This window comes from Thermobia domestica, chromosome 1, assembly GCF_964235325.1.
Source record: "Thermobia domestica chromosome 1, izTheDome1.hap1.1, whole genome shotgun sequence".
Classification (NCBI taxonomy): domain Eukaryota; kingdom Metazoa; phylum Arthropoda; class Insecta; order Zygentoma; family Lepismatidae; genus Thermobia; species Thermobia domestica.
Window position 1 is genome coordinate 288157694 of NC_137454.1, and position 19379 is coordinate 288177072.

General features: G+C 32.0%; 1 protein-coding gene across 4 annotated transcripts in view; it reads right to left on the reverse strand.

The window, feature by feature from the left end:
* LOC145661242 (uncharacterized) overlaps positions 1-19379 on the reverse strand; it is a 729570-nt gene that overhangs the window by 110351 nt on the left and 599840 nt on the right. For all 4 annotated transcript variants that reach the window (XM_081726693.1, XM_081726692.1, XM_081726695.1 and 1 more), the window contains exons 8-11: positions 18825-19022; positions 16863-17159; positions 15255-15452; positions 13703-13849 (exon numbers count right to left, since the gene is read on the reverse strand). In XM_081726693.1, the coding sequence (XP_081582819.1) occupies positions 13703-13849; positions 15255-15452; positions 16863-17159; positions 18825-19022 (840 nt within the window). The remainder of the gene's footprint in view (positions 1-13702; positions 13850-15254; positions 15453-16862; positions 17160-18824; positions 19023-19379) is intronic.

Sequence of the window (19379 nt, forward strand, 5' to 3'; positions counted from 1 at the left end):
AAGCTCAGTACTATGATATATATATATATATATATATATATATATATATATATATATATATATATATATATATATATATATATATATATATATATATATGTGTGTGTGTGTGTGTGTGTGTGTGTGTGTGTCACTGTGTTATAAAAACTTCTAGGCTTACACTGCTATAATTTGTATTATCATTTAAAAAATCTAACAAGTGTGTCATGAAGTCGTGGGGCCTTCAGTAAAGTGTGTCGTCAGTCAAAAAAGTTTAGGAACCATTGGTCTAAAACACAAGTTCGCAATCTATTTGCCTGGTACCCCATCTTCCGTTTGTAAGCCCTACAGTTCCATGTCCCTCCGCCTCGTTGATTTACTATCATACTTGCTTTTAGAATAGAATAGAAGGATAGAATATCTGGATGGAGTTATGAAGAAGAGACCTTATTAGAGTATCAAACAGCTCTCCCAAGAGAGAGAAAAGTTTTAAAATTTTCCATGTTGCCCACCAACCTATGGTTGAGGTGAGAAAGAAGAAGACGACCTGATTTTAGTGCATGTGTCCATGTCTGATTTTAGATGAGATACATTGAATGGTTATTCCTGTTTTCTTTCGCTTATGTGACATAATTTTCATTTCATATCCTGCATTCTCCTTGCTCTGCTTTCATGCACTCTATCATGATGAAAGCCATCAAGGTTGCAAGTCATTGTTCTAAATGAATGCGTCTATTTTAAACTTTAAAAATTCCGCGAAACATTGATATTTTCTCTCATTTTAAAGAAATTAGAAGACATTGTCGTAAGCACATATTTAGTATAGCGTATCTTGCATGATTTCCAATACAGAAATAAAAGACTATGCACATTTAATTATTGATTAGGTAACGAACTAAGTGTACAAACAATCATAAAAATTAACAATCCTTCCCCTATTCAAATCTGCCAATCCCTGATGGACACCTTCATAATGTTTCAATCACTTATATGTGAATCGGGCACTGAATTGATTGAATCGATAAACAAGTAAGTTATTTGGGAAGCAAAGAAAGAAAGATCAAAATGGAAATGGAGTGCTTGGAGAATTTTAAGAACACATACAAATAATAGAAATAAGATAAAACTAATCTGTAGTGAAGAAAACGACAGTAATTTTCAAACTATATTATAAAAATTAACAGAAAGTTGATTGTGAAAAAGTTAAATATATTACAAGAGCAGAGAAACGAAATGCCAACACTGTACATATTAATTGATTAAGATTTAATACGGATAAGCATCGAGACTATTTGTGCCCATCACGGCTTTACATATTGCAATATACATCTACAGTTATCAACAATGTACTGTATATAACAATTATACTAGAAAGTACGTAGACTGTAACTGAAATGTTATTATTTCGTTGCTATGATGAAAAAATCACGCAACTAGTATCTATTTACTATTAATATGAAATTAGTAGGATTTTTTAACCCACCTCAGTTCGGTGATATTTAAGATTTCTGTCTGTCTTTAAAAAAATCTCTCTTCTTTTTATGTACGAAAGTGATATTCATCATTTTTGATTGACAAACGTAAAATTGACTGCGTGTAAGTTAAAATAATAACTAATTAACTGCGTGACTGCGTATATCAAAAGTGTAAGTTACTTGATATGTGGTATTTCCATGTTTGCTAATACTGCTGATAATATTTAGTATACCTACTGAGTTTTCATTCATACATTATGACCTACTTATCTATCTTGTAAGTATATATTCAGTAGTCATGGTAGAAAATTGTAACTGTACAAATGAGAATTACTATACAGTACAACAGTGTACTTCTATTTCCTCATAATAAAAAAAAAAATAAATAATGCAGTAAACCGTAATCAACGACTAATCAAATCGATAAAAGCATAATCACAAAGTTTGATTTTATTTCCTTATTTAAATGAAAATGAAGTATTTCAGTTTTACGTCCAACGATTATGCCATGCAGGCTAAAAGGGACGGTGATGATGAGAAATTAATGAAATGATGGAATGAAGAAAGTGGACGGAAACAAGAGAACCCCCCAAAAAAACTCAAGCACACGGTGTATGTCCACTACAAAGTCCACTTGGCGCGAGCTGGGATCGAACCAAGGACCTCATGCACCAGAGGTGAGCGCTCTACCACTGAGCCAGCACAGTCCTTATTTCCTTATTTATCTGATATTTCGCAGAGTAACATCTTCATGAAGTTTTATAAAAATATGCATTACCAAGCATTGTAAACAAAATCAATCAATGATGACTCTCCTCTTTCTAAGATGACATAGAACTTTTAACAGGAACTGGGGTCCAGGGTGGTCCTGTAAGCCAGCTCTCTTAGTTAAGATCAATTTTGAAACAGGCTGTATAATAGTCGACGCATCCAGTGGCAGCAACAATGCTCAGTACTATGATATATATTTTATATATGTATGACACGGTTTTATAGAAACTTCTAGGCTTACACTAGTGTAATTTGTATTATTATTTAAATAGGGTTAATCTTGATGTTCTGTGCACGAATTCAAACCTGGTTGTAGTTCGGGATCACGTAAATAATAGGTCCCGTCCTTCATTATCTTGGCGTTGCAGGACGTAAAGAAAAACTCAAAAGAAAAACATCGAAGAAGAACTGTCTAGCAAGCGGGAGATCAGAGTTTTCGCCAATCCAGAGGCCATTCTTTCTGTATTATACCATTATTGCGCCTGAATATTCGTTACTATGTACAAGAAATGCATCAAATTATTTAAATAGGATATTTCTTGACTTATGGGCCAGTAACACTAGATTAGTAGTTTATTCATAATTTATTCATTTACACAGCATTCTTGTTTACCAATACATTAAATCAATTAACTTATAAATATATGTTTTTGACAAGTAACACAAATTGTATGAAACCTCCCTTTTTTCTTTCTTTTAGCTCACGTTCCTACCATTGGCACCATTAACATGTTAACAGTTGTGTATCAAATTGACACACATTTAAGTTTCTGAAAGTGGTCATGTGTAACAAGTATATAAGAATTTTGTGCAAGAGGATTTTGTGCTTTTATGAACATGTACAAAGATATAATTTCACTGTTTAATTATCTAGTTCTAACGTGAAGGAAAACAAATAGAATAATGGTTTCTTATATTTTACGAAGTTGGTATTATGTAACCATTCACAGACGTTATAAAAACATTATTGTTCGGGAATAAAAATTTGATAACAATTTAACAGCTAACCTATTTAAAGGTTACTTTAAGGGTATATTTTTAATAATAATAACTGAATATCATAGTTAAGAATATACCTATTTCAAAGGCTATTTCAAAGGGCGGGCTTATTTTCATTTTTGTGCATTATTACACATATCACAAGTTAAAAAAAAGAATAGTATTGAATTTGAAGATAACAGAGATATAACACTTACAATTTAAGATCAAACTTAATGTTCCCTTTTCCCCTTTTAAAGTACTAGATGCAATAATTGGTAAACGAACAAATTTAGCTGCAATAAGCAATCCTTCAGTGATAGTGGATACTTTATTTCAGTGTTAGACAGCTAAGATTTTCAAATTTTTATACTGCTCGTTGTTTTTGAAAATTATATAAATATGTGAAATCAACTGTAACCCTCTCTTATATCCAAGAAATTCAAGATATTCTCTCAGGATAATTAAACAATAATAATGATAAAAGGATGGAATTAAATGTATGCTCAATTTGAATGTCAAAAGAAAATGCACCGAAAAAAATTACGCGACGAATTTTACTGTTTCATATACGCAATGTTTCACATAAGCTTCTCGTTTATACTAGTTAACGTTGTATATACATGAGAAATAAGTATTACACAATATACTTTAATTGCATACTGTATTATCCTTAATTAATGCAGAAGAGGGCAAAAAGATGTACAAAACAATGAATTACGAAGAGAAACATACAGAGCAAGGGAAGAGTTTACAGAAGAAAATGTGAGGACATAAAAGAACTAGGAAGAGTTGAGAAATACGAGAAAATGTACAAGAAGGTGAAATTTATAGAACTTCGGAGGAAACAACAGTGTGTTACGATAGTAGTAGAAAATAAAAGTGGAAATTAAATCCGTGAGGGGGGCGAAATCTTAGGAAGATGGAAGGAATGCGCCGAAAACTTGTATGAGGGCAGAAGTAGACCGCGTAGCCTAGATGATATTTATTATTATTATTATTATTATTATTATTATTATTATTATTATTATTATTATTATTATTATTGTACGTATTCTGCCTTTATTGGCCGATCACTTGCCGCAACTGAAAAGCTTCTGCTGCTCCATGGCCTTCCGCTAACCTCTTCGTCTTCACTTACGAGTTTTCTTTTTGATATCGTCCATTAATTGTAGGCTCCTTTGCCCGCTCTCTCTTTTTCCTGCCATCATACACTCTAGTATGTCCTTAATGATACAGTTCCTTCTTAGTCAATGTTCCAACCAGTTTCTCTTCCTCTTCTTAATAATATCTAAAATTGTTGTTTTCTCCCCAACTATTTCTAATACCTTCTCATTCATTTTCCGCTCGACCCAGCTAGTTTTCTCCATTCTTCTCAACACCCATATTTCGAAAGTTTCTAGTCGTTTTTCATCATTTTTGCGTAATGTCCATGTTTCTGACTTATTCAGCACAATAATCCACATGAACCACTTTATAAGTCTTTTTCTCAACTCTTTATTCACCATCCCGCAAAATAGTATTTTCTTCCTCCTAAAGGCTAATTTCGTCATTCCTATCCTTGCTTTTATTTCAAGTCCACACTTAATATGATCACTAATGTACTACCCAGGTACCGAAAATTAGTCACCTCTTATATTTTCTCCCTTCCTACTTCTATAGTTGACACCGACCGCTTCGTTCCAATCACCATGCCTTTTGACTTTTTAACATTTATTTTCATCCCATATTCTTCACAGCCCTTCCTCAAGTTTTCTAACAACTTATTGATTTTCTCTTCTGATTCTGCAACAAGTACCATATCATCTGGAAACCGTATATACCCAATCATTCTACCTCCTACTGAACAGTCGTCTTTATTTTGTAGATTCTTTTTCACTATCTCTTCTAGATAGATATTAAATATTGTTGGCAGGAGACAAAATCCTTGTCGAACTTCTCGTCTAATTGCACTCTGTTCTGTCATTTTCTTCCCTGGAAAACCAACCGGAATAGACAACATATCAATCAAATTAATTAAGAATATGGTATACAAGGGCAAGAAGGCATTGTTCCGATTCTGTAATGAAATATATGAAACAGGAGAATGACCAGAAGATTTCTTGAAGACGATTATGATACCGATGGCTAAGAAACCGAACCCAGAGAAATATGAGGACTACAGAACTATTAGTATCATATCGCATGCAACAAAAATTATACTTCGAATATTGAACAGAAGATTGAAGAATAAATGAAATTGATGAGGAATAGTTTGGGTTTAGGAAAGGTAAAGACACAGGAGACAATTGGCTTAATCGGAGGAAAGTTTACAGAAAAAGGGAAAGAAATGTTGTGTACTGATCTAGAAAAGGCATTTGACCGAGTGAATTGGGGATTGTTAATAGGAGTTCTAAAGAAGTTTGGTATGGAATGGAAAGATCGAAGTTTCTAAGAAACTTAAATGTGAACCAATAAGTAAGTGTTAGAATAGAGAAAGAAAATGACAGAAGAGAGTGCAGTTGGAAGGGGAATTCCACAGAGATGCTGTTTCTTGCTGACATTATTTAATATTTATCTAGAAAAGGTAGTAAAGAGCCCGGATAATGAAGACTCGATAAAATAGTTAGGTGTATATGATTTGCAGATGATATGACGCTTGTTGTAGAATTTGAAAAGAAAACTAAAAAGATATTAGAAAACTTGAAGAAGGTACATGAAAACTATGGGATGAAAATAAACTTTAGAAAGTGAAAAGTCATGGTGACTGGAACGAAGCGATCGGTATCGAATAAAGAAGTAACGTTAGGAGAAGAGAAAATAGAACAGGTGACTAGTGTTCGATATCTGGAAAGTATTATTACTGAGGCCATGAAGTGGAAGCATGAAATAAAAACAAGAATAGGGATAGTGAAAGCATTTAGGAAGAAAAAAAATATATATGATTTTTGGGGTCTTTGAGTAAAGCGTTAAGAAAAAGGCTCAAAATCTTTCGCCTAGAGTATTATGCTCTACGGGGCAGAAACATGGATATTAAGCAAAATCAATTGAAAATAACTAACTTCTCAAATGCAGGTGTGAAGAAGAATGGAAAGAAATAATTGAGTGTAACGGAAAGCAAATGAGGTGTTAAAAAATTGGGAAGAAAAGAAACAATTACAAAAGAAAAAGAAGTTGGAACATTGGCTGAGAAAGAACCGTATCATGAGGGATACGCCAGAAGATATTGTGAAAGAAAAAAGAGGGAGGGGCGAAAACTGCAATTGATGGATGGTATTAAAAAAAAAAAAAAAATCATATGTCAACGCGAAGACGTTAACTAAATACCGTAGTGCGTGGAAGATTTTCAGTTGTGACAAGTGCCTACCAATGATGGTCAAATACCTACGACGAATATGATTATTATCATTCTTAGACTCATTTCAACTAATGAAATATTGATGGAAAAGCAAACTACTTGACAGCAACTTGTTGAAGCAACTTACAGAAATTCGAAAGTAATTTGGAGAAACGAATCCTCTAAGTACTATCTTTTAATGCAACATATTCCTTGATTTCGAAGACGTCTAATTAATATAAAAGCATTATCTTGCAGGGATAAGCAACTTCGAATACCAAGACTAGAGCCTACAAATTCAGGAGGTGAATCCCAACCACCACCCCCTTTTCAAAACAACCGTCGTCTATATAAAACAATCGAAAGAAATAATGAAACACTGAGATGATGGCAGAAAGTGTAGGTATTTTTGTCAGTGTTTATGTTAAACTTCACATAGATCACAATTTCATTCATAGACAATGCTTTTCCCTGATGTATGATTTTATAAGAGAAAATTCTACTTACGTCAACAGTCGAAATACAGCAGAAATGAAGTTTCATTTTAATTTCTTTAAAGAAAAGCGTTTGATGTTTATTATTTAGCGTGAGTACTTGCATATCTGATGTTTTAACTATTAATGGTATTGTTATAAAGATTTTCTTCAGCAGCGTATTTCTCCAACTCAATAAATGCTATTGTTGTTGATTCAATAGGATGGCTTGGCCTATCCTGTCAGGTAGTAAATACAAACAATGATAACATTTATGGACTAACACCTTTGAATACAGTGATAGACGGATTTAACCCCCACTAAGCTTCTTTCTTATACACGTGAAAAAGTGAATTTACCAAAACAATCTTCTCATATTTGAACAACTCAAGTCTGTTTCTTTGAGTTATACACAAACAACACATGCCTACTGTTGATTTGTGTGTGTGTGTGTGTGTGTGTGTGTGTTCAGCGTCCCATTTTAGCAACAAGGTACATAAAACGTGGATCTACCACGCATAATTGGCATCCTCATACACCAACTCCTACCGGGAATGAAATCCGGATCTCCGCAAAGGAATTAAAGTAATTGTTCATTATCGGCATATTATGTATAATATTCAATTTATCACTTCCAAATGAAGATTAATATTATTGCATTTTTGAAGGAAAGGTGTTTAACAACACTGAAGCACAGAAAAGTTAAACAAGCCAATCAATAACTAGTTTGTTTTTATATTAAGAAATAATGATAGATAGATTCTTTCTTACAATTCACTGTACCATCTTATATATAAAAATCAAACTGAAATTGGTACTTTTAGCAGTTGCTTTTCTCTTATCTATTAATATTGCAACTGCTCTGCTCTGCTTCCCGTGACAAAGCCGTTCACAATCTATTGAAAAATTTGTCACTCTACGTACCACTAACGAGACAGTTACCTAATACCCAATAACCCAGAATTTTAGATCGAGTTAAATAGAATAGTTATGCAGAACCTTACATTTCTATTCGAGAATCTCTACATTTGAAAACAACTTGTGTTCAGAGTTACTTTTCCAGACTTTTAATCACCTCAACTTGTCACATTTGAACTGGAGTAATTAGATATGTAATCAGGGTACGTTATCATTTAATACAAAGTATATACAATATACGTTCATGTGGTTATCAAAATAAATGAAACACATTAACAAGATGCAAATTGCTTAATTAATATAGCGTTAGATCACCTTTAGCCTGTAGTACAACTTACAGTATATTCATCGCGAAATCGAGGCATACAACTAGTAGATAATTTCCTGAGAAACAATGGATTATTCTTCATGCAGTGCAGCAATCTGTTGCGTCACCAATGATGGAGAAAGAAATCACTGATGCTTTAAAACATTGCTCTCAAACTGACCATAGATGTTCAAGAAATGGGAGAATTGAGCGGGTAAAGGGAAGTGTTGTAGTTCATCTTAATCTTTCTATAAATACACCCTACGTCTGGTTGTGTATATTGACGCACGATCATCTTGGAAACTACACATGTACTATAGGATTCATTTTGATCTTTCTGTAAATACACCCTATATTGTGGTTGTGTCTATTTACCCACTATCATATTGGAAGACTGTGTCATTGTTAGGGAATAACATCTGTACCATAGGATACGCTTGGTCCCTAAAATGTTCGCATAATTACTGGGAGTAATTCGTCCTTTGGAAGTCATAATCCGACAAATGGAATACCATGAAATTGGACTCATACAGTATAGAACCCCAGCTTGTTTAAGGTACGACCTTTGGACGTTTGCCATACATAGATCCGATCTGACGTTGGATCACAATATTCTCTTCCAATCATTGCCGACCCATGCTTTATGTTCTCGGCAACACTATTTCGCATACTACTGCTTTGGTGATCTGATCAGAGGTTTCGAAATCGCAACTCAACCGCGGACGTTGGGGTTATGTAGCTCTTATCGGACTGCGATTCTAGAAGAAGGTCTTTGAACATGTTGATTGTTCTGTTTTAGTTCTACGTACTTTCTAACAATTTTCTCCACTATACGGCAATTTTTCTTACTTACACTTGGTTTCCGTTCATTGTTTCTCATGTCTGATGATATTTCGCCACAAATTATGTATGCTGTCATTACATTGACCCTGTTGCTCTCGTTATACCTAAGATATTGGCAGTTGTGGATACATTTGCTCCAACTAACTGCGCTTCCTTCCTCTGATCTTTTCGGAAATTGGTGATATCTTCCATTTTGTTCTACCAACGTCTATCCTATTTTGCACACACCAATGTGTACTACACCGCCTCGCGTCCTACTCACCATCACCAAACTCAATACTAATATAAGAGAGTTGCAGTGAACGAATTTCCACTATACTGACTCACGGTGATTATGTGTTGCAACATATGAGTGTTCCCATTACTTTGATAACCGAGAAATTGAATACCATTTTTATCCATTTTTTTTTATTTTTTAAATTCGAATGAAGTACGTCCACTTTGATGTTACAACATGACATTAGAAATTTTTTATTGGAATTCACAAGTCATCATCATCATCATCAATTATTATTATTATTATTATTATTATTATTATTATTATTATTATTATTATTATTATTATTATTATTATTATTATTATTATTATTATTATTATTATTATTAAAGTGATATATATCTTGGAATTAAGGTCTAATTTCACTTGTAGCAATACTGAAAGAGTATTTATATAAGTGGTTTCACGTCAATAAACTCTTAACTACGTACTCAGCTCAGAAGAAAAATTTTCAACAAATGGTTCATTAATGCTACGAATAAACTAGTCTACGAAACATTTGTTCTATTTAAGTAATCGGTAATAACCAAATTTTTGAAACTTTATTTTTCTTCAATTGGGAAAAAGAAAAAAAATAAATAAAAAGATAATTTCTTTTAATTTGTATCCCGCTTTAGGATGTAAGTAGAACTTTAATTAAAGACATAATTAGTCCTAAACTATTTTACATCATAACTCAGTAAACATTACTCTAATTTCACGGTATAATTGTTATTTATATTGTATGATTATTAGAAGAGAAAATATGTAATTGCTTTATTTTTCAAATAATTGCTTACGAAGTAAACTTTTCCTCTAGCATCTTAAACCTAAAATTTCAAGATCTCATTACAAGATTATCACTTGATCTTAAATTATGTTCATGAACTTATATCAACTTTTCAATATATTGTAAATATGAACTCAGTGTTTCGATGCTAGCTTGCACCAAGTGGGTTTTGAGATGGACAAACACCGTGTGTGTGGCTTTTCTCGGATTTCCCCCGTTTTCTTCCACTTTTCTCATTCTACAATTTCATTCACTATCATCACTGTCGTCTCCCTTAGCCTGGTGCATAATCGTGGGATGTTTTATATATATATATATATATATATGTGTGTGTGTGTGTGTGTGTGTGAACGATTAGAAATATGTGACGAGATGAATTAAGGAAATAAACTATGCGTGTGAAAATTCAGCATTTGAAAATAACGTATCACACTTATATTTAATTAATGAATATTGAACATGATGTCTTGACTTCAGATTTCCGTGATTGTGTCCTTGTATTCTAAAGAGCAGATGAATGATGGTAGAATTGAATTGGATGATGGTGGAATCGAATACAATTTAATGGTGGTGGAAGAATTGATAGAACAAAAAGACTGGGTAGAAACGAGAGAACTCCGAGCAAGTTCACAAGTACAAGTTGCGTACCACAAACTCACACTGTCTGGGGTTGAACTACAAACTCTTCGCACCAGAGGAGGTTGCAATGAGCTATGTAGCTTAAATATACTGAAATCTTTATAACCCTACACAAATTTTGAACAAGAATTGTATTTGAATCGTTAAACAACGGAACCATGTGATTAGTACACCGCAATGCTAACGTATCAATACCAAAAATTTAACTCTGTTTACACAGTGAAAAAAATGTTCAATTTTAGCATCAACAAATACCTAATAGAATAAAATACAAAAATTTAAGCTATTTTAATTGTTTCACGATTTAAGACTACAAAATCTTGATTTTTTTTTTTTTTTTTTTAAATCAAAAGGAGAGATAAACTTACTATCTGATAACTAAAGCTAGCAATACTTTTGCATGAATGTAGATCAATTTAAAATACTTGATGCAAAGATATTATATATACGATAACATTCACTGAAAACATATTACTTCCTCTTTATGTTGGGTGTCTGTTGAATCATAATCTTCCGATTTAAAAAAAAAATGATTTTGTGAGTAAGCTTCAAAAAGTACATATACAGTTACTTCCACTTTTCTTTTGAAATTACCACAAAATAGAACAATCAGAGACAATGTTGTATCAAACATAAAAATAATATTTTTGGTTCTTTAAAGTAAGCAGTTCAAATTTATATTGAGATACTCATTGCTATATTAGAGAGCTTTGAGAAAAGTGTGTTTATTCTTTTTAATAAAATTATTCTTTTTTATAGCCAATTATCTGTCTTTACAGCAACAATTATATTATATGCATCAAGCATCCGTCCAATGATTTCAATATTCCTTCTTACATTTTTTAGATAATTGATCAACCTATTAAAAAATATTATCTAAGGTTTCTTTTCGTTAAAAACGGTTTCCACAAAAATAATAGCTATTTAGTACTTAATAAGTTTTATCTGTCGAGTAAAAGACTTATTGGTATAACATATAGCTAATTATAGTTTACCCTAGATTTTATTCCTATGAGCAATTTACGTACTGCATTTTGAAGTAATGTTACAAGTCGCAAACTACTTTCTTCTGAGTCATTACATAATAAAAAACAATTTGACATTCTATGTTTGACATTACGCACGGCAATTTTGGTGCTGAGTTTGGTTAAATGATTAGAGAATCTCAATAACTACTCCAAGATGAAAGTGTATTTAAGTTGCACAACATTATACTTGAATAAGTAGTACATTTATTCCGAAGCCGTTTATTGCAACTAATATTACTATACAATAAAGCGTAACAATAACAGTCAATCCAGTGTAATTCATAGTTACAGAATACAAAAATTTAGTTTACCTAAATAGTTTACACCAACTGAAAGCAAAAATTTGCTCCAAGCTTTATTTTCATGCGATGTAAATTGTTAGGAATCCTATTCAGAAACAGCGCTAGCATTGGCGTAACTGAATGTCGACACACAAATAAGTTATTTTACATAAGGAACGAAGCTTCAAGCTGATTTATGTCTATTGTAATTTCATTTGTGCATAACGTTTGGCATTTCATAGGTTAGAAATTATTGTTGCATGAGTCACAAAGCTGCTCTGAAAATATTCCTATTCAAGTAGAGACAACTTTGTCCAGCGTTGTATGGCTGCACGCACTTGTAGTCGTTCATTTAATCCAAAATGCACATATTGCTTAAACGATTTTCGTAATGATGATTTTAAGGGGTAATTTACATTGTTGGATCATAGAAATCCTCATTTATTTAGTATATATATAAATATAAAGTGAAAACATGAGTTAAAATACTCTTTATAATGGAAGCAACTCATGTTAGATGTAAAATTAATAACCTATTATTGTAATTCTTAATAATTTAAATTTAAATGTTAAAAAGCTATATATCCTGAAACGTCACAGAATACGTGACACAAGAGATGTCAAAACGTCAGTGTCAGAAGAGTCAATTTCAAAATATAGAAAGAAATCTTTCTCATTTAGTCATGTTCCTCGCAGGTGCTGCTCTCTATAAGAGATAATTTGACTCTCAGACACATGACTAAAAATAGTCAAAGATGTTTCTGTTCATAGAGGTAATAAAAGCTTTATGACAACCGTTCCTGTATTTGTACGTATATTTTTAAATTTAATTTTATTTATTAATGCGGTAAAGAATTCAGTCGTGGTATCTGACTAAAGATTTAAATTTTGAAAATACAAAGAAAATTTCATTCATCATCATAATAAGAAGAAACAAAAAGTAGTTTAAATTTGTGAAGAAAGATGAAGGCAAATAAGGCACAGAAAAACATGCTTAAAGCTTTTAATCCATGATCCAACAAAATACTACTGTGGTCAAACAGTCATGCAAATAAAACAAAGAGATGAAAATCGCAAGAGAAATTTATTGTTGAACATAAGAACAGTCCGACAACAAAACAAATTTTTAACAAAATTAAACAAAGACAGCTCACAGAAGAAGAACTTTAAACAACACAAAGTATTAACAAGAAAAATACTGTCAAATGAGCAAATTTTAAATAATAATAATAATAATAATAATAATAATTCCTTAAAAATAAAGAAAATAGAAACAGAGGCAGCAACTGTGAGGAAATGACTAGTTTATATCAAAGTGGAAAATAATGATAACAAAACTTATATTATATGAACATACATATATCAAAATAACACTGTAACAAAATGAGCATGTGTATATTCGTCAGAGTTCTTTCGTAAGTTCTGTCAAGATTCTAATTTGAATTGCTGTAAACGCACACAGAACGACTGTTCTCGTTTCTCGTTGAAAAGAATAATTGTGAAAAAATGTGATTTAACCCCAAAAATCTGGGCTTTCAGGAACTAAAACTGACTACATGAAATATTCTTGATGTTTAGACCTAAATTTCTCCATGAGATAAACGACATCTATATGGTCCATGATTCTGCGACCAACCAAATACTTTACCTCTTCTTGTCCTTCTTTAGCCGCGATGTGCAAGGCTGTGTACATATCTTTGGTTGTTTCATCAACTGCAGCACCATGCTGAAGCAATAACATCACAATGTCGACATTCCCAAGCCGAGAAGCAATATGCAAAGGTGTTTGTTGCTCCTGAAACAAAATAAAGTTCCCCAGAAACTTGTAAGAGTTAATGCAATATAATGTACTTCACAATAATATACACTTCAATGGAAACACTGTTCTGAAATTGACTTCTAGTCTACCAAAATATTCTTTTATTATCGTATCACATTACATAGTTCATACTTGCTATATAACATAGCATAAACCTTTCTAGAATTGCTGTTGTAGAAAATTCATTTTAACATTAAAATATTAGTTTTATTTCCCTCGTAATGAAGTTAAAAATATATATTATGAACAAAATTCCTTTGTACCGTATTACAATATTACTGGAATATTATAAAACAAAATAATTATAACAATGTGAAATTATATTTAGTACTAATGAATTCACATTTTGTTAATTTATCTATATCTGCAATCGTTATTGTTATGTAACGACAGGTGCTAGCTTTTATTATTGGACTTGTTATATTTTAAAAGCAAATCGACGTACATTATTTTCAAATATATCACATGTCCCAGTTGAAAGAAGAAACACTTAATCATTAACGTTTCCTGTTGGCTAAAATATTATACCATCTTTTTAACCAGATGGATTACTATATATGCTAGTTAAATTTATTCCTTAAACTCGGCGAACTAACAAAGCTAATCTGGGGGATTGAAGTTCAGCGTTCCGTTTTAGAGGCATGTAGTGAGGCAAAATGGCACCCTTGACAATAAACAATTTTTGTCCCTTAACACTTACTAATCATTTTTAAAGACAATTGTCCATTACTATCTGTTGCCTTCTTGCTTAATCGATATTCAATAAGTTACACTATTAACTATAAAAGATAAACTAGAATAAGTTGAAACAAGATCCTATGAGGTTACCCCATACAAGCAGGAAAATGGCAAGAGGGATCTATAACTTAGTAGTTTTTGCAGCATTTTAAATTTTGTGGTCTTGGTTCTACCCAGTTTGCCAGCCGTTCACTGTGGGCCTGCTTTTTAGCACCAAAGCTATAGAACGAAAACTGCAATTTGCATGAAATCTGAAAAAAAAATTGTAGGAAACATCAAATTGCACAACAAAAATTCCCAGGGCAGATTATTTTTATGAGTGGAATTTTGTGTTGTACATTTAAGTTCTACATCCCACTATTCTGCCCTTTAGCTAAAGGAAACGATAATAAATAAACGATTGTAATGAAATAAATGGCAAAAGAACAATACATAACACCTATAGCCTAAGAGGGATTCGAATCTGCAATTGACAAGTCTTGCGATCGCAAGCCTAATGTCTTAGACCGCTCGACCAGCCGGCATGAACATAAAATCTATCATGAACGGAAAAATCTATCAATGAAAGTAAATTTAAGTGACCTTTTACATTAATTTAAGTGACCTTTAGTTTGGTTATGTATTTGAAGATAATTCTACTTACCCTAGCTCTGGCATCAACTTGTGCGCCATTACGTAGCAAAATGCGAATAATATCAGTTTGGTTTGCTCTAGCTGCCAAGTGAAGGGGTGTTTCACCTCGCACAGTTGGTACATCAGGATTAGCTCCATGTTGTATCAAATAAATAACGATGTTCATACAACCCATGAAGCTAGCCACATGCAGAGGTGTAAGTCCAGACTGAAAAAACAGACAATTTTCGATAAAAGGACACACTAAAACAAATGAATTAGTAGAAATCTCCGTAACTACAAATCTTTGGTAGATGTCAGTGGCGGCTGGTAGAGTTTTGTTCTATACATAATGACACAAATAATATTAATATTAATAATAATCATCACAAATTCCTTTTTCTGATTAATGTTTGCAATTGTTTTGTACAATTAATTCCGTATATCATCCAACCCGATGATACATTTATCATCCGAAACTATAAATATGGAGTGAAAAGTTTGACTTATTCAGGACATACATGACTGAAACTATGATACCGTTTTTGTACTCCAGTCTGCTGTAAAACTCCATTTTTCTAATTTTGGAATTACAAAGTTAATAATCATTGTCGTAAAACTTTCTATGATACGTTTTGAAAATATTTTTTTATTTATTGTTTTGTTTTAATATTCTGCTCTACATATTATGTAATCTATTTGTAGAATTTACGTTAGATTAGGACTCTATGCTAATTAAGTACTTGGGAAATATAATCATCAATATAGAATTCAACTACAAAGGAGCAGGAATACCACATAGCAAAGAAACCAATTTAAAAACTACAGCTCTTTTTAGAAATTTCAAACTTGTCTATGCTAAGATATTTGGCTAAAAACATCTACTAATAATATTAAATCACTAAAAAAGTATATTGTATATGATTTTTCCACATACGAAAAGCTCGTCAACGATATGATTTAACTATAATATTCTTGGAAGAGCAGCACCTTATATTGAAAGCTGATGCAAAACCATTGTTACAATGAATCTGGAGAGCACACAGTCCTTAATAACTTCTATAAGGTAAAACAGATTTAGCATTCGATCCCATACTTATCATATTGAAATCTAATTGCTGTATATGCACCTAAGGGAAAGTAAATTATTTACTGTCAGTGAAATAATTTTGTTTGGAAAATTGGTGGTTCTTTAATAGCGTAATATGTACAGTAGCCACCACTGCAAGAATGTGAATTAATATCAAACGTGAGGCAGTTTACATACATTCACCATACTAACAAAATTTCTTGTCAATAATTAATTAATTAGTCAATTAAAAAACATATATCACCGTCCTGAAGAAAATAATACTCAGAAAACTGTACCAAACATCAGTTGTTATCTTAACGTGTTTGAATAAAGTTGATTTAGATCTAACGCAATTTTCACTACCGAAATTTTCTTTCATTCATTCTTAATAATAATAATAATAATAATAATAATAATTTTATTACAAACTGAAAACAACAGACTTATCTGTCAAATTACATTATTATTATTATTATTATTATTATTATTATTATTATTATTATTATTATTATTATTATTTATTTATTTATTTATTTTAAAGCTAAAGACATATTATGAACGACTTACTTCAGTTGTTGCTTCAATTGAGGCACCATGTTTCAAAAGCAGTTCAACAACTTTTATTCGGTTCTTCTTGCAGGCAATGTGCAAAGGTGTGAATCCATTGAGGGCACGCGCATTAGGATCAGCCTTTCTATCCAGTAAAAGCTTAGCCACACGCACGTGTCCACAATGTGCTGCCACATGAAGAGCTGTCAGGTAATCAACTGTGACTTCATCTACTGGAGCTTTATGGTAAAGAAGAATCCTAGCAGCGTCAACATGGTCTCCCTGGGAAGCCATGTGCAGAGGAGCAAGTCCATTCTGAAAGAGAAACAATGACTTTATCGATCTGAAATCATCTAACGACAATATAAAGAATCACACATATTTTATGGGACATAATATATAGTTTCAAGTTATTTAATATATTTTAGCTCATTACTAGTTGGTTTTATTTCTTCTTCAAACCAAAGTTTACTTTTTCTCAAACATTTACTTTAGAATTTGGTAAAGAACTTCAATAAACAATCTCATGAAATGAATGATGGATAAATAACTCACAGGCTTTACGGTCACGCAAAACAAATGTCAAAAGAAATATGAGGGCTGCTGAAAAGTTTGTAGCTCAACCCAGAAGACGTGAACGTGGAATGGTGAAATTTTACAGTTATTCTACACTTCCCCCAAAATTCAATACACTTTCTTGTACGGTGTTCCAATTTTTGCAGACTAGTTATTTAAAAAAAAAAAAAAAAAAAAACTGTTTCTCGTACTACTGCTCCGTAGCACTAATGACCTTATCAGATCCAAAATGACGACTTTTCAAGTGTTATTTATTTGAGCTGGGGAATAAGTAATAGTTTGACGGAGCTAGATATGGGGAATAATTAGGAGGATGTAGACACTGAATCCTTAGATCATGCAATGCAGTTGTGTTTATAATGCTCGATGGACAGGAGCATTGTTCTGAAGGAACATAATTACTTACTTTTTTTTCAATTTTCCGCGGCATTGCACTTTCAATTTGTCTTTCAGCTTCGTGAGTAATACTCTGCATTAAACGTCTGACCCTTGAGCAGGTAGTCTATGAGTACGACTTCATCCTTATCACAGAAGAATGTTGGAAACCCTTTCTGCCTTCTGTCTTTTGAACATTTTGGGGCAAGGGGTACCTGAGTGTCGCCACTCCATTGGCTGTAGTTTCGTTTGAGAATCGTAATGGTACGACCATGTTTCGTCCATAGTTACTATTTGTGACAGACATTGATCAGCATTGTGGTCAAAATGGAAGATGGCTTCCTCTCTGACACTCTTACTTTTTCACGCTTTTGATCTGTTAACAGATCTTAAGACTGAAAAAAATCTGAAGACCGTTCTTACTTAAAAAAAAAAAAAAAAAAAAAAAAAAAAAAAAAAAAAAAAAAAAAAAAACCCTAGGTAATTATTACGAAAAGTTAGTTAGTTCCTAGTTAATTATTACGAAAAGTAAAGTTATGTTATGAAAAGTAAAGTAAAGTCGTGAGAGGAGAACAGAGTAGTTATAACTGAGAGTTGTAAAAATTTTTGAAATACGTCTTTTTTGGGGATTGTTCGTAAAAAAAAAAAAAAAAAAAAAAAAAACTCTTTGCAAAAGGATGTGATTTTATTATTTTACTGTACATTTCATACTATTCTATTAGTAATTTTCCATTCAAGACATTATTTTGTTTACTTTTAATAGTTTAATACTATTTTATGTCTACAAATGGAAGCTCGTGTTGAAGCTAAAAAATCAGTGCATGTTCAATATTTTCTTCTTTTTATTATTTTCCTTTGGGGGAAAGTAATCTTTTAGAAGAAGCAGGTATAATATGAAGCACGAAATTTAACTGATACAACTGACAATAACATTTAAATATTTTGAATATTATAATATAGTTAATAGAATACAAAATCAAACTAACTCACCCTATGAATGGAGACAGAAATAATTCTGTAATGACTTACCTTTGTTTTTGAGCTGATGGGAGCACCTCGTTCGAGGAGCATATCTACAACTTGTTCATGGCCAGATCTTGCAGCACAATGCAATGGTGTTAATCCATCTCTAGTTTTTGCTTCAATATTGGCCCCTTTTTCAATGAGTAATGAAACCATATTGGTCTTTCCCCATTTTGCAGCTACATGCAATGGAGTGATATTGTGCTACAAGTTAAAAAAAAAAAAAAAAAAAAATAATCATTAGGTATAAAAGAAGTCATACAATATTTATATTAAAAAAAAAAAAAAAAACTTTTCCAGCTATTTTAAGAATAGTCTAGCTTTATGAGATATTAAGCTCAAAATTACACTCAAGTACTTCTCAAGTTAGTTTCAAATTAGTACCGCATCGAAAACAAAGTGTCTCCTTCTTTTGAATTTTCAATGTTATATATGTATACAAGCTCACATTAGAAGCAATATTGGATTCAGTTCACTAAGACTTTATACGTAACTAAAGCAACTATAACAATTTGTGCTTAGAGTCATATTATTATCCTTCTTATACAAAATACAATCTAC